The sequence below is a fragment of the Lipotes vexillifer genome, unplaced genomic scaffold (genome assembly GCF_000442215.2).
Source record: "Lipotes vexillifer unplaced genomic scaffold, Lipotes_vexillifer_v1.1 scaffold72, whole genome shotgun sequence".
Taxonomy (NCBI): Eukaryota; Metazoa; Chordata; class Mammalia; order Artiodactyla; family Lipotidae; genus Lipotes; species Lipotes vexillifer.
Window position 1 is genome coordinate 491,106 of NW_006769482.1, and position 17,533 is coordinate 508,638.

Genomic DNA, 17,533 nt, shown 5'->3' on the forward strand with positions numbered 1-17,533 from the left:
GGAAGACAAGTTCTGTACCTTTTAGTTCTTTATGACTAGGATTGTCATTTTTTGTTGTAGTTTTTGTCTGTGTGATTTTGGTTTTGTGTTTTATGGCTGATTTAGGGAGATAAACTGCTGTCTCTGTCATTTTATCTTCCCAGAATCCCTTATATCTCCTATTTAAAAGATAAGTAAACAAATGGTTTTGTTACATGTTGGCTGTTTGTGGGTTTTTTTGGCCACGCCTCGTGGTTTGTGGGATCCTAGTTCCCCAAACAGGTATCAAACCTGGACCCTCAGCAGTGGAAACAGAGTCCTAACCAGAGACCACCAGGGAATTACCTTGTGGTTTATTTTAACTTCATACTTTATATAGCAGTTTTTCATAAGTTAACTTTTTCCTGAGTTTGAACTATTTTTTATTCAGTTTTCGTTGACTCATACTCACTTCTCTTTTAGGCCATGCTGGTGTATCTGCAAGCATGATGAAGAAACGGACATCCCACAAGTAAGCAATTCTGAAACTTGCCTTTTTAGATAGCAAATTGTGGCCTTTGGTTACCTGAGATATGAGGTCATCTATGTGAGGCCCTCTCCCTGTATGAGCAGGTCTTGCCTCAGAGCAGACAGCATCACATATAGCCTTGCTGCATGCTGAGTAGTGGTGTGCTATCTAATCCCTGTGCATTGAGGACCTGGCTAGCACTCTGCCAGGCACAATCACTTCTTTATAAGATTTTCAAATGAATGAGGAGCTTGTAATTTAGAGAAAGCATATGTATGTTGAAAGATAATTTTAAGTGACAAATGTGTTATAAATCCTAAATTCTATAGGTACTAGAGAGTAGAAGCAATTTTTTTCCTCCCTGAAATCTTCTTTTGTGTGTAATGTAGTTATGTCCAAAAAGAAAATTGAAATACTATCTTAACAATATCCACTGGTACTGTATTTTATTTAATAGATTTTACAAGTATCCACAGTATCCACTGCTGTGCAGTAGTGATGGCTACTGCACCATGGAACCCTCTCTAACAAATCAGTTATGATTGTATGAGTCTTAATCATGGATTGTTAAATATGGAAGACTCTCCTTGACCCTAGCACCTCCTAAGACTCTGCCCATAGCAATTATTTTCAAATTACTCATATTGAAATGCTTGCATCTCTTGGTCACCGCACTGTAGTGGTCAAAGAGTGTGAGTCCTCTGGGCTTTTGTGGAAGGTCTGGATGAATAAAGGTGCCTTTCAGTAATTGTTGGTGATTAAACTAAACATGGCTATTTAAATGAATACTTGTATATGTAATGTAAATATTTGTGATATTCAGTTTAAGAAATGACTTGGAAAGTAAAAATATGAAGATGAGGCAAGTCCTGAGGTTTGATAAAGCGTTTCTCAAATTTCATTTATTTGCCCATCACCTTCACATCTTCTGCCATATCTAGTAATCTGATAATTTATGTAATATATCTCCACTCATTATCATATCATTACCATAAATGGTACACCACCTCTTGGCACAAATAGAAGGTAATGAAGAAAACCTTAAATACAGTGGGAAATGAAAGTAAATTACACATTAACTTTGCAAAACCAGAACTCTTCATCTTTTTTCCCCTAAAACACAAGGCTTAAATACCTACCTGTTCAATTTTTGAAGTTCATATGTGTACGGCTAAAAGGGTTTCTCATCCTGTATGTTGCATGATGCAGGGAACTTGATCTAGTGCTTTAGTATGAGGTGTGCTTGTCTCACTTAAAGGGTAGATGTTTTGAACATATTAAAAGGGAGAAGTTGAAATGAAAGGAAAAGTTATCAGTCATTTTCCTATTTTTTCTAATCTCAGTGCAAATTTGAAGATGGGGGGGATGGAAAAAAACTGAAACAAACGTTTCCACATTTCACAAATGAAAGGTGTTAATAGTTGTCCTTGGAGGGGTGAGTGGGAATAATGGCTGGTGGAGAGGCTGGCCTTGGAGTGGGAAGCCCTACTGGCTCAGCTGCGGGCCTTAACAAGTTCCCTCATGTGCCTGGTGCTCTGCTTAACTCATGTAAAGTCATGGTGTTGGACTAGAACAACGAGGTTTTCAGCTTTTTATCATAGAATCCTTTCTACAGATGAAGTGTTTATAGCAAACAAATATAGGAAAGCAGAACTGGAGCCTCACTCTCCTTGCCTGCCCCCATTGTGGCTCTCCAGAAAGTAAGGCACTCGGGACTCCTCATATTGCAGCCACTGACCCGTGGTCATGCCTCCTCTCACTTCCCGTGTTGGTACAGGGGGACTGAGCAATAATAACTCCATGTGCAGATGCCTCTGCTTGCTTGAGAGAGTTACAGGAGCTCCGAGGAAACAAATGCTGGCAGAGCCACCGTCCTGAGAACAGCACCTCCCGTCCCCGTGGGTGCTAGGGGATTCTGGTAATCGGGTCTTCAGTGCTTGGAGCAGTGCCTCTTCACCCAGAAACGTTGTGTAGCTGAGTCTTGTTCTCATTTTTTAAAGTAAATAGAAACAAACTTTTGTACTTCTTGCGGGCTAGGGTCCTTGGTGTGTTTGGGGGACAAGCTGGTGGACAAGCTTTTCCTGACTTCCCAGGAGGTTGTTTGGGAAATCTGCACTGAAGTTACATCTTGAAGGGAAGTGTAGTTGGGGGACATGTAAGGTGAATTTAGCTACAGTGATTCTTTGTTTTAGTTTTCAAATGTAAATCTTGCTCTTTTCTTCCTAATTGGAATAGTGGATAGATTTACATTTCAAGGTACTGTTGGAAGGTATGACTGGGCTTTTGGTGTATTTCCTACTAATGTACATTTAGAAAATGGATCAGGAGCTGTTGCATGCTAAGTTGACGATTTCCAGGGAATGTTTTCCTTTCATTTTATAAGATACCAATACTAGTCACCAACCAAAACTGTCACTGTGATCCTCCTCCTTGTGTCCCTGGTGTAGTCTCATTTAGTGTTCATGGCATCCCTGTCAGGTAGGGACCATGAATTCTTCCGTGCACAGAGAGATTAAGTAACTTGTCTGAGGTCATACATATAAGAAGTGACTGAGCTAGGATTCAGAAATAGGACAGTCTGATTCTAAAGCCCATATTAACTACCACATTCTATTCTGAACTGTATGTTTTGTTGTCGCATATCTGAAAAATCTATTATTTCTGTCCTAAACACACAGACTAGATAACAGTTGGAGCAAGCATCTAAATGATCCATGGTATTGACAATCTTAAATTGGTCAAATATGTAATACTTTTTAATCAATTTGCCAGTAATTGTTATTAACACCAGTGAAAGTGACTAGTGCTTTGGAAGACCCTTGAGGCATTTGGATGTTTGCCATGGACATCTCTGATATCCTCAGGGTGTACACTGTGTAGACAAAATAATGAAAAAACCATAGTGATTTGGATGGAAAACTTGACTTTCTCCATCTTGTTTTTATATTGCCAGTTTAAGCTGGGAATGACCGTATGAGCTGTAGAACTTTTATCAAGCAACAAGTACTAGAGAAGCAGTTATTTCTCTCTCGACTTGCTGGTATGCATTTTGCAGAAAGATAATTATTTGCCTTAATAGTTTCTTGTGAAATCTGCTGGAACACAGAGTAAGGAAACTGCTTTTATGTCACAATACTAAATAGAATAAGGAAAGAGGTCAGTAATTAATTCATACACCAAAGTACATGGTGTGTGGCAGTCATTTACTGGTTCATAGTAGAATTGTAATGGTTGAAAATTTAACTTGAAGACGTATGGTGCCTTTAAATATTGACTATAAAAGTAAGATATTTACTGATGAGAAACAGTAGTCATCTTAAGTCAATAAGGGAGTCTAGATGAAAGATGAAGGGTCTTAAATCAGATTTTTTTTTAATTGGGGTATAGTTGATTTATATTATGTAAGCTTTAGGTATACAACATAGTGATTCACAATTTTTAATGATTATACTCCATTTATAGTTATTATAAAATATTGGCTATATTCCCTGTGCTGTACAATATATCCTTGTAGTTTATTTTATACATAGTAGTTTGTACCTCCTAATCTCCTATCCCTATTTTTCCCCTCCCCCTTCCCTTTCCCTATTGGTAACCACTAGTTTGTTCTTAGGAATGCTTTTCTTCATGACCGAATAATTGGAATGGTACTTTGAGAACTTATTTAAAGTATCGAGCAAAGTACAGAAATATTTTCTGCACTCTCAGTTTATCTTTTTTGGGCACATGGATGGATAGAAATTAGTGTTTGTTCTGGATCAGCTCTACTACCAAGAGTATGGTGCCAGCAGCAGTAGCACTTGGAAGCTTGTTAGAAAGTCTTTGGTCCCTCTCCAGACGTGCGGAATGGAGCCCAGAGTCTCTGGGGCAGGGCTTGGGTATCTCTTTTCAAAAGCTCTCTAGGTGATTCGATGCATGCCAAAGTTTGAGAAGCACTGGCCTAGACCATTATCAGAGCTGATATCTTAAAGCACATTAGATAACTAAGTCAAGTTGTTTGGAAATGAGTACACAAAATTACATCAATGAAGGATGATTGGATGCTGTGTACTTGGTCACCATTTTCTCCCATTGAAACTACAAGAAAAGCCATTCATAGCTTCTGGAGATAAGAAACAAGGAAAGAGATTATAGATGTTTTTCTCTGCTTTTATCCTTGAATTGTTTGGATCTTGACGTGATGCAGCTTTTTATTTGCCCTTGGCTGTGTAATTCCATATGTCCTCAGTTGAATGAAGTGTCTTGGTATTTGTTTACAGTTTTGCTGTTTATTTATTGACTACCTAGTAAATGATAGTTAAGAACATTTTAGACTTTTTTTTCCAAAGAAAATACCAGAGACTAAGGCTGTTAAAAATAATGTGTCCAGGGAGAACATAAAACAACATCACCATATTAAAGGAACTGTTATTTTAAATTTTAAAAGTTTGTTGCTTTAAATCATTAATCTCACATCCTTACTTGTACTGCTCTTATTTATTTATTAAAAAAAATTTTTTTCTTGTTCATGCTGTGTGGCTTGTGGGATCTTAATTCTCTAACCAGGGATTGAACCCGGGCCCTCAGCAGTGGAAGCGAGGAGTCCTAACTACTGGACCACCAGGGAATTCCCTGTACTGTTCTTAGATTGAACTGTCTAGGGATGACACCAGTGTGTTTGTGTTCTTTTTATATCTTCTTCCAGTAATCCGACATATTCTTATTGTTTGCTTTTATATATACTATTTCAACTCATGTAAGTAACCTTTAATTTTTATTAAAGTTTTTTATGTGTGTGTGTGTGTGTGTGTGTGTGTGTGTGTGTGTATATAATTATTTATTTTTGGCTGCATTGGGTCTTCATTGCTGCGCGTGGGCTTTCTAAGTTGCGGCGAGCGGGGACTACTCTTTGTTGTGGTGTGCGGGCTTCTCATTGTGGTGGCTTCTCTTGTTGCAGAGCATGGGCTCTGGGTGCGCGGGCTTCAGTAGTCATGGCTCACAGGCTCTAGAGCACAGGCTCAGTAGTTGTGGTGCACGGGCTTAGTTGCTCCGCGGCATGTGGGATCTTTGAGGACCAGGGCTCGAACCCATGTCACCTGCATTGGCAGGCGGATTCTTAACAACTGCGTCACCAGGGAAGTCCCCCCTTAAAGTTTTTCTTACTGATTTTTGAATCTGAATTAGCAATTAGAAATTAAAGTAAAATGTTAAGAGTTTGTTTAATATATAATTCTTAACTTTAGGACCAGGGCTCGAACCCATGTCACCTGCATTGGCAGGCGGATTCTTAACAACTGCGTCACCAGGGAAGTCCCCCCTTAAAGTTTTTCTTACTGATTTTTGAATCTGAATTAGCAATTAGAAATTAAAGTAAAATGTTAAGAGTTTGTTTAATATATAATTCTTAACTTTTCTAGTATGGAAAATTTCAAATACACACAAAAATAAAGTAGTATATAATAAATCCCGAATTCCTATCATCCAGCTTCAGCAATTATCAACATTTTGCCCAATATTAGATACTCTTAGTATATTTCTTGTTATTTAGGGAAGTTCTAAACCTTGTCTTCTAGTAGATGCTATAGTTGGAAGAGCTTAAATCAGTTTATCAAAAATGTATATATTTCTACACTCTTAATATTAAATAATGTTTAATATTTTAACATGTTTAAAAATATTTTTAAACATTCTTTGTAAACTTCGACTGCAAGGGTATTTGAACAGTTTAGGCATTCAAGGTACAGTAATTGGAAAGCTTGACTGATGATTTTAAAAAGTAGTATATTATTCTAATTACTGTTTTTGTCTTTAGTATTCATTGAGGCATCCATTCTTTTTTTTGGCCGCGCGACGCGGCATGTGAGATCCTAGTTTCCCCACCAGCGATCAAACCCGTTCCCCCTGCAGTGGAAGCACAGAGTCCCAACCACTGGACCACCAGGGAAGTCCCATCCATTCATTCTTTTTTACCTCCTCCTTTTGATCAAATTAAGTTGTTTATTAAATAAATTGGGCAGAAATGGTATCTATATTAGATCTCCTTGAATTTTTCTTTTAGAACTAGTGAAATGATGTAAAAAAAAGGCAACAGAAATAAAATTTGGAATTGATAACACTAATATGTATAAATCTGTTTTTATATATAGTTTATTGCAGAATTAGGACATCCATTGCATTAAGAGTAATTAAAAATTGTGTTTTATCTGCCTATGAAAGTAAAATACTTAAGTCATAGAAAAATTTGAAAACACAGGTAAATTCAGAGGAAGACAACTTAATTATTTTTAATGCCATCATCCAGAGATTACACCTGTTAATAATTTAATGTATGTTTTAAAAGTTTTTTCCTGCGTATCTGTATGGATAATTGTGTGTCCTACTGTGTGCCCTGCCATGCACAGTACTAAGTGCTTTGGAAACATTTCATTTATTCCTTGCAACGACTCTGAGGGACATATGTACTGAGTTGAACAATGTCCTCCAAAATTCGTGTCCACCTGGAAACTGACTGTAATCTTATTTGGATATAGGGTCTTTGCAGATGTGATCAAGTTAGGATGAGGTCATACTGGATTACGGAGGTCCCCCAATTCAATGACTGGTGTCTTTATAAGAAGAAAATTTGGACACAGACATATAGGGGAAAAGGCTATGTGAATACAGAGATTGGAGTGATGTGTCTACAAGCCAAGGAATAAAATGTCATGTTTTTTCTGTGATTTTAATAGCTATGTAGTTATTTCATCATATAGATACACTACTACTTATTAATTCAGTGAGACCTATTGAACATTTTTTATTTCCAGTTTTCCCTGGTATTAACACTGCTCAGAACATCACTGTAGCTGTAGCTTTGTGCTTGTCCACTGTTTTCTTTTGATAAATTCCTAGACCTGGAATTACTGGGACAGTGGATTGCCCGATTGTTCACTAGGAGGGTTGTATTTATTCTGTAAGCAGTTAGAAAATAGTACTTCATCATAATTTGCATTAAATTTGCAGTTTTTGTTATTGGTGTAGAAAGATCATCGTACCAGCAGACCAGAACACTGAGAAATCTCTGCAAGATATACAGCAGATGGGAATAGATTTATATAAAAACTCAGCTAAGCCAAGGAACTCACAACCACTTTCAGCTGCAAAGGAAGACCTCCAAAAAGTTGAAAAAGTTAAATGTTCAAACTAGACCCCTAGAATCTGTTCAGGTCAGGGAGAGCAAAGGCTGGCTGCAGCCATCTGAATCATTATGGGTGAGAAACCATTAAGCAGTAGATGCTCACCTTACCTCCCCTGACTTGAAGTTGCTACTCAGTCTCGGCTGCTCCACAATTCCCTGGGTCCTGGCTGCTTTATCAGTACCTGTACTTAATACTCAGACACCAGGGACCCTGACTTGGCCTGAAGAAATACATCTCAGCTACAGATACCACTTAATCTTTCCTTGCATCTGAAATATGAACACCAAGAATCATCAGGCACCTGAGGAACACTGGTAGCACCAAAGAAAGTCATACATGGAACAGGGCAGCTAACCAGGAATCTGCAAGTGTTAAGAAAGCTACCACTCAGACAGCAGCAGACTCAAGAAAGACAAGGCTAAACCCAGAAGTTCATAAGGAATCAGGAAAAGTGAAAATTATCCTCAGATATCAGAAGGTGTGTTCATTAAAAAGAAAAATCATTCAAGATAAAGAAATAATCAGTTCATAGAAATTAAAAATATTATGTAAGGTATTCAATAGATTGAAATTCAAGCCTGTTTTACCTAATTCAAGAGATTGACCAAGTGCTAGTGAGGGATAATTAGAAACATATGTCACAAGTCCTGGTAACATTTCAGAATCCAGTAACAAAATTCTAAAAGCAACTTGAAGAGGAAGATGGGTTACCCTCAAAGGAGCAAGGATCAGATTGGCATCTGATATGTCTCAACTCTGGAAGGTAGAAGACAATGAAAATACCTTTTTGCAATCAAGGTACTGAGGGGAAAGGGAATCTGAGCCTGCCTTGTATACCTAGGCAAGTCATGGATGAGAACAAAATAATATTTTGAGGCTTGCAAGAATTTGGAGTTTGCATTTGTTAACCCTATCTGACTTACCAGAGGACATGTCTAGAAAGACCAAATATATTGGGTTGGCCAAAAAGTTCAGGTTTACGGGAAAACCCGAACGAACTCTCTGGCCAACCCAGTACATAAGAAAAATATAAATGTTGCAGAAAGCAACAAAAATCCTCTTGTTTACTTCTAAATAAGGAAATGTTTTTTTAAAGTTATTTTTAAGATAGTAGGAAGATAAATAACAGTTTGGAACAAAAGACTGCATTTCAGCAGTGTGGTGAAAGTGGCCAGGGAGGGGGTACTAGGTGCTAAGGTGTTTGTTTTTAAAATTCTTGCCTTCTTTTACTAAGAATTTTTTTGTTACTTTTAGTCTTGCTTGGACAGGGGAAGGGAAAGTATAGGTTTTGATTAATTGTAGATTTTAATAGAAAATTGTAAGTTTAAATAGGATTTTTTTTTTTTTTTTGGCCGAGCCATGTGGCTTGTGGGAAGCTCCCCGACCAGGCATCGAACCCGCGCCCTCGGCAGTGAAAGCATGGAGTCCTAACCACTGGACTGTCAGGGAATTTAAATGGGATATTTAGGATGTTAGAAGTAATTGCTGTAAGTTTAGAAATAAGATCTATAGATTCCTGCAGCTTCCATTAGAAGCTTTATTTGGTGCAAAGAAACCTTGCTCATCCTAGCTGTATAGATAAAGGAAGAAAGGGGTGAGGAAATGAGACAAAGCATTGCAAACAGAAACACAAAGCAAAATGTTAGAATAGACCAAGCATATTATTTACCACAGCAAAAGTTAATGATTAAGGGCTTCCCTGGTGGTGCAGTGGTTAAGAACCCGCCTGCCAATGCAGGGGACATGGGTTTGAGCCCTGGTCTGGGAAGATCCCACATGCTGCAGATCAGCTAAGCCCGTGCGCCACAACTACTGAGCCTGCGTGCCACAACTACTGCAGCCCATGCACCTAGAGCCCGTGCTCCGCAGCAAGAGAAGCTACCGCAATGAGAAGCCCCCGTACTGCAACGAAGAGCAGCTCCCGCTCACCGCAAGTAGAGAAAGCCCGCTCACAACAACGAAGACCCAATACAGCCAAAAATAAATAAATAAATAAATAAATATTTTTAAAAGTTAATGATTAAAGTTCCCTTAAAGAAAGTGAGGAAATAAAATCCATGCAAAAAGGAGGGATTGTGTTTCTTCAGAATTAAAGGATATAGGAGCCACTTTGAATAGGGATGCTTGCTGGCTAGATTTGAGTCCCTTGTGTTGTTCAGAAGATGGAGGAGAGCCTTGTGTACTACCACTGGAGGTGACGAGGATAAAAACTGCTTGTTCTGAAGTGTGATTAGAAAGCATCAAGCGTCTCCCTCTTCAGAAGCAATTGCGGTTCCAGAAGAATGCCACTAATGAGTATAGAAAGGATGAGTGACTGAACTAGAAAATCACTGCTCTGAGTCTTCCAGTTGCCCTTTCCTGCTATCAATGGCTAAGTTTATATTGGTTTTGTTGAGAATCATGGTAGTAGAAAATTTCATGCCTCTGAATCTAGGATGGAATCTTTTCTGTTTGTAGTCAGTGTTTTCCAGAGAAATAGCACCAATGGTGCGTGCATAGAGAGACTGGAGATCCAGGGAAGAGCTGATGTTGCCGCTTGAGTCTGAAGGTAGAATTGCCTCTTTGTGGGGGACGAACACTCTTTCTTAATCCCTTTAACTGATTGGATGGAGCCCGTCTATGTTATGTATGTTATGGAAGGTAGTCTGTCTGTTGATTTACATTTTAGTTTCATGTAGAAAAATACCTTCACAGAAAACATCTAATGCTTGACTTAGATACCTGAATACTGTGGCCCAGCCAACCTGACACATTAAAATTAACCATCACACTGGTGAAGATGCTAAATTTGCTTATAATTTTGGTAGTAATAATGGAATGTCTGTGTGAATTACAAAATGGTGCATATGACTGAATTCTTTCTTCAGTGAGTTTTGGGAACCAACCTCTGCCTTTGCTGTGAAGAAAGCCTGATCCTGTACACAGGATGAATCACAAGGACTTTTGCCTAAAGATCAAAAGAAGATAGGTAATTGTCTATTTGAAGAAAAACATAATGCTAGCAAAGATTCTTGTATTCTAAAAGAGGAATGTAATCACCTTCACCAGCCATATCCCTACAGAGGGCCAGTTGGATGTAGTGGCACATTTTCAGGGATTATGAAAAGGTCTTGAGGTTCACTTTCTTTCGGGTTTGAGTATTAGTAGTAGTTACAAGTTACAGACTCGATAATATGTTATTAAGGTTTTTTCTCCTCCACTAAGTTTTATAGTGAAGTCTTTTAAAATTAATCTTATTAATTCATTTAAGGTTATATAGATTGATTCCTTACTATGAACAATATTGAATTTAGCTCTTGCTTTTCTCCTTTCTCTCTCCATTTAATATCAGGTACTTTGTTCCAAGTAATATTCTTTTGCTTGGTGAGCTTCTTATACTTTACGTATTCTTCTTTCATCCCCCTTGTCAGAGTGGTGTTAACTGTATTTTCAGAGCAGGTAATAGTTAAATACTACGCCATTTCTCTTCTTCCTGTGTTTGTTCTATAGTAAGAGATATTCATTGCTTACTGTCAGCTCTGTGCTGAAACTTTTCTAAGTGGTCTTTCTTTTTTTCCCTCTTAATATTTATTTATTTGGCTGCAGCAGGTCTTAGTTGCGGCATGTGGGATCTAGTTCCCTGAGCAGGGATCGAACCCCGGACTGCTGCATTGGAAGCACGGAGTTTTAGCCACTGGACCACCAGGGAAGTCCCCAGGAATTCCTGATTATCTGAAACTCTGTCCTGTACAGTCGTCCCTTGGTGTCCGAGGGGGATTGGTTCCAGGACCCTTCACACCATACCAAAATCCATGGATGCTCAAGTCCCCTATATAAAATGGCATAGTATTTGCACATAACCCACATAAGTCCTCCCATATACTTCAAATCATCTCTAGATTACTCATAATACCTAATACAGTGTAAACACTATGTAAATGGTTGTAAATACAATGTAAATGACAGGTAAATTGTTGCCTGCGTATGGCAAATTCAAGTTTTGCTTTTTGGAATTTTGGGATTTTTCTATCCATGTTTGGTTGAATCTGAGGATGTGGAACCCATGGATATGGATGGCCAACTGTTAACTTCAGGAAGCATTTGTGAGAACAGTATTCCCCGCGTTCTTATGTGTTCACACAGTTTTTTCTGTGTACTTTTACTTGGAGGTCAGTATAGAATTCTTGGCTGCCTGTAAAACCCTCACCTCACATTTTCTTTCCTGAGAACCTTAAGTTTGTCACTCGGTTATCTGGTGGCACACGGTGTCACTGTGTGATTTTCTTTTCCTTACACATGTGATTATCTTTTCCTTACACATGATGCAGTTCTTTTGCTTGGATGCCATGAGATGTTATTTTCTTTAAAGTTTGTTTCACTAGACTGTCTTAGTGTCAGTAGTTCTGGGTCAGTTTTCCCAGGGGTATGTGTGTACATTTAAGTCTTTTATTTCTGGATATTTTTCTTGAATTATTTTGGTATTCTTTCTGTTCCTCTGATTTTAGCTTTTGGGTGATTCTGTTACATGGAAGTTGGAATTTCATATCTGTTCCCATCTGTCTCTTTTTTATTATCTGTTTTCCTTAAATGCCCCATGGTGTCAATTTCTTTCATGTTCCTCTAGTTTAGCCTTCATTTCTGAAAAGTTTTCAAATTGCTGCTTGTTTGTTGACTGTGTCTGATTTTTCTCACATCTTCTCTTGTGTAGCTGTCTCTCATCTGGGCTCTTATGTTTTTGATGTAAGTTCTTTCATGGCCTCTGTTATGTGCATAATGTTAGGTGATAATTTCCATCTGCCTTGTGGGCATATTTTTGGGTTTGCCTCCGTTGCCCATTGGTGCCACCATGGTCCTCTCCCGAGACTTCTGTACATGAGAAGGGGTGAGAGTATTCCAGGACAGCTATCCTTGCTGCAGAGCTCTTCAGTATTCCCATGGCATACTCAAGTTTCTCTGTATAGTCTCTGTGATACCTGTTGAGGTCGGCCTCCTTTGGGCCCACCCTGTAAGCATCTGAACCTCATCTTTCCTTTACCCACGGGCCTCACCCTACTCAGGATGTTATTCTCAGTATGTGTCCTCAGTTCAGGGCTCTGCCTTTCCTGGAAGGCCATTTGGCTGGGTGTTTGCAGAGACTTAAGGGCTGGGTTAGACACAGCGTTTTCTGGTCTCATGTCCTGCATATAACCTTTTGAACCCTTTTACAGTCCAACTGGAGAAGTTTTCCTTCTGAGGTGTTCCCCAAATGGTGTTCCCTATCTTGCTTAGGTAAAGGACTGTGCCAACTGATTCTAGGCCTCCTTGAGACAGCTTTAATATCTTGTTGTAACCTGTTTCTCTGTTTCACAAAACCACTAAGTTTACCAAGCTGGTCTACTTAAAATATATACAACTGTAGTTTTAAATATTACAGGCTACAATAAATTACTTGTTTTTAAAAGTTTATTTGTATTTATGCCATTTTTTCACTTTTATTTGTGGTTTACCAGATGAGAGCTTTATGCCCATAAGAGTGTGGGAGTGGGTACTTCTCTGCTCCCTAAATTTTTTCATTCTTGGCATATAGCAGCATCCATGTGCCAGCATGGCTTTGGCCTTCAGCTTGCGTTCAAACCAAGTCTTGTCCCTTGTCTCTGGATTTCTGCATGAAATGAAGATTTTTTTCCCTGATATTGAGAGCCAGGTGTATTACTTGTAAACATTGTATGTAGATTTTTCGATTGTTTGTAATTGAGAAAGAATGTAGTTTGGTGTTGCTTCAATAATTTTTAATACTACATTAAGTATTTGTTACAAATTTAAGTGTTGAAGGTTATGTTTTCTAGAGAAGTAATGATAGTATAAATGCATGGATAGAAGCCAGCCTGGACTCCAGTTTAAGAAAAAGTTAAAGGTCTAGTTTATTCTTATTGTTTAAGCCAGTGGGGACAAAATTATGTGGGCATTAGAATGGGTGAAATTGAATGAGAAATGGATTTCTATATTTTTAATGAGAGATGGATTTCTATTTTGCCATATGCATGTGCGGTTATTTCATGTAGTCAGCCCTGTCTTTGATTAATTTGGATAATTGTGAGTTCGTTGAATTAAAGGAAACTCAGAAAGCTGAAAAACTGATACTTAATTTTAAGGCTAAGTTGCTATTGACTAGTTGTGTTTTTCTGCGTGTCCACAGTTAGGGTGCACAAGAAGCTTCTATTGCTAGAGACAGGCCCCACCTGTGAGCCACCACTGCACGGCTATGGGACTGGGAGATGGCTGCCTGTAGCCACCTGAACCCCGAGTGTGGTAACATTAGCTAGCATAGGACCCGGATCATCTGTGATGTGAGCGTTCTAGCTAGCAGTAGTTGTGTTGGTAGGAGTGCATACTTTTGAGATGATACCTTACGTGTGTATATGTGTGAATACAGAAAACATCGGAGCAGTGTGGGGCCGAGCAAACCTGTTTCCCAGCCCCGGCGGAACATCGTAGGCTGCAGGATTCAGCATGGGTGGAAAGAGGGGAATGGCCCCATCACCCAGTGGAAAGGAACCGTTCTGGACCAGGTGCCTGTAAATCCTTCTTTGTATCTTATAAAATACGATGGATTTGACTGTGTTTATGGACTAGAACTTAATAAAGATGAAAGAGTTTCTGCGCTTGAAGTCCTCCCTGATAGAGTTGGTAAGTTCTCTTTACTGTTTGTGCATTATATGCTTTAAAAATGATTATTGAAATGGATGCTTTTTGATTATTAGCATTACTGGTATTTTTTTATTGGAGCATAAGTACTTCTGATACACATTTAAATCAGTCACCTGAAACCACAAAAACTGCTTAGCAAATGTTCTAAAACCAAAGTTCAAGGAACTGTGAAGGATATAAAGACGTATAAAATTGTTCCCCAAGAAGTCAACAGTCTAATAATTTTTAATATGATTATTTCCCACATTTTGCTCAGTTTATCTGGACTCTGGTGAGTAAGAGTATTTCTCATTAGCTCAAATATTCAGTGTGCTCATTTCATCAGATTATAATAGCTCAGAAAATTTTCATGTATTTATTTTAGGATCTTTATGTGAAGTGAATTTTTATCGTGTATTATTACATAAGTGATAATTGTGCCTTCAGCCAAAATTTAAGCAACCAAAACATGTGAACTCTATTATAACATTTGTGGGGTTCGTTTGTACAAGGTTTGTGGGAAATGAATGGCTTTTTTAATGTCATACAAATCAGTTTTGCCTTGCATACCTTAGGTTCCTTAAGGCATAAGGTGTCAGTTAAATAATAATGACTGGTTTTATTTTTAAGAATAAAATAAAATATAATTTTATTTTTAAGATCAGCGGAATACACCCAAATTGTTACTTTCTTCAGAGTATTTACTTTGAAATGTTTTATTATTATTATTACAGTGATGCTGCTATTGCTTGAATCTGGTTTATGCTTTTGGAATTGTCCTTAAAAGCCTATATATTTACAAATAGAGCCTCAGCAGATCTGCACTTGGAGGATAGAAATTTGGGATCAAATTGTCAAGGGAAGACGCTTACCTAGCCCCCCTTCCCCCTTTGTTTTTGCCATTGTGTTCCTGGAACACATGCTTCCTCATCAAGTTAACTTTGCCAGAGCAGCAAGTTATTTTTTTTAATCCTTGCTTTAGATAACAAACACTGTCTTTATTCATCCTGTATAAATATAGTTCAGTTTTCACAGAAATCTTTCTTTAAATTTGTATTTTTAACCAAAGGTAACTAATTATGTAATAGTAAATCTTTGGCATTTTAGTCTAAGTTCAGCTGAACACATTCTTCCTCATGAAGCACATCCTCTTTTCTCTTGATCTTGACATCAGTCCATTTTCCACATTAGAAATTAACATTGAAGAATCATCCCTTTAGGGCTTAAAAAGTATTATCCACACCTTTATATCAATTATTTGTGCTCAGTAATTATCATACATTCTTTTTCTCACCCCGAATTTTAGTTTCTGACCCCTTCAAGGGCAAGGCTGCTAGCTTACTTGAAATTTACTGCATTCTACCACATGACCTGTGTTAGCTCTGTTGTCATCGTAGGACAGAAGAAACCTTTTATCTTGATAAAAAAGTGATTTGGCTAAACCAAAATATCCGAAGATATATGAGTATCTCTGGTGATGGGATTTAAGGGTTTCTTAATGTTTTTCTTTCTAGTTCTGGGCTTTCTCTGTTTCCAACAGTAGACATGGATTGCTTTTGTAAACAGAAAAGCAATTTTAAAAAAACCCAAAGGCCTGTGTGCAAAGCAGCAATATGTTACATGCCTAATTTAATTAAGAGTTAACTATGGTATTCCCTATGATACTTTAGTCTGAAAAATTATTTGGACTTCATTTATGTTCCATGTAGGAAGAAAATGGTCTTTCCTAATTTGCTTAAGGCAGTACGTTAGACTAAAGTTACAGTTTTGTTTTCCTTAAGCTAAAGGTGGAGAAAAAAGTAAGTCAGTCGACCCAAAAGCATGTGATGTCACAGAGTACCAGTTCCCAAAGTGTAGTCTGAGGACCCTTGAGGTTTCCAGAGGCCCATTCAGGAGGCTTATGAGGTCAAAATTAATTTTCATAAAAATCTTAAGATATAATTTGCCTTTTTCACTCTCATCCTTTCACAGTTACGTTGGAGTTTCCCACTATTTGGAAGATCTGCATAACTCAGTGAATACAATATTTTCTATATGAGCAGTGCATGATGTTACCAAATCATATATTGGTGAAAGATCCATTCAAAGACCGACAGATTTTTTTATGTTGTGGTAAAAACACAAAACATTAAATTTACTACCATAATTATTTTTAAGTGTACAGTTCAGAGGCATTAAGTATTAAGTATATTCACATTGTTATGGAATAGGTTTCCAGAACTTTTTCATTTTGTAAATCTGTAGTTCTTTCCCCATTGAAACAACAGCTACTCTTTTCTGCCTCCCCCTGGCCCCTGGCACCCACCATCCTGTTTCTATGAATTTGATTACTTTAGATACCTCATAAGTAGAATCATGTAGTATTTGTCTTTTTGTGACTAGATTCTTTCCCTTAGCAGAATGTCCTCAAGATTCATCCATGTTGTAGCATGTGATAGGATTTCCTTTCTTTCTAAGGCTGAATAATATTCCATTGCATGTGTATACATTTTTTTCCCCATTCATCCATGATTGGACACTGGGTTCCTTCTACCTTTTGGCTATTGTGAATACTGCTGCTGTGAACATGGGTATACAAATCTCTCTTTGAGCCCTTCTTTCAGTTCTTTTGGGTATTTAACCAGGAATTCTGAATCATATGGTAATTTTGTGTTTAATTATCTGAGGAGCCTACATACGTAATATTTTCCATAGTGTTTGTTAACATTTTACAGTCCCACCAACAGTGCCCAAGGGTTCCAGTTTCTCCGCATCCTCACCAATATTTGTTATTTTCTGTTGGTTTTGATTTGCATTTCTCTGGTGATTAGTGATGTTAAGAATCTTTCATATGCTTTTTGCCCATTCATGTCATTTTTGCAGAAATTCTGTTCAAGTCCTTTGCCCACTTTTTTGATCAGGTCACTTGATTTTTTTGTTTTGTTTGTTGTAGAGTTGTAGGCGTTCTTTATGTATTCTGGAGACAAATGAATTTTAATTTAATAGTGTGACAGAAGTTTATTGTTAATGATTTCAGATTCTACATTGCAATTAATCTTTAAGGAAAGCTACCACTTGTTGAGTTTTGATGTGGTATCATAGAAGAATACCTAGAATTATCTGAAAACACTAATAAAATATTTTTTCAACAGCGTATCTTTGTGATTTTATATACCAACTAAAAGTAAATACACCAGATTGAATGCTGAAACAGATAAGAGATTCTAGCTGTCCTTTTTTTTTTTTTTTTTTTTTTTTTTTTTGT

The 17,533-nt window shown here is 37.7% G+C and overlaps 1 protein-coding gene across 1 annotated transcript in view; it reads left to right on the forward strand.

Moving 5' to 3' along the window:
• Positions 1–17,533, forward strand: part of SPIN1 (spindlin 1) — a 43,702-nt gene that overhangs the window by 15,918 nt on the left and 10,251 nt on the right. The window contains exons 2-3 of the mRNA XM_007445617.1: positions 442–490; positions 14,036–14,289. Of these exons, the coding sequence (XP_007445679.1) occupies positions 442–490; positions 14,036–14,289 (303 nt within the window). The remainder of the gene's footprint in view (positions 1–441; positions 491–14,035; positions 14,290–17,533) is intronic.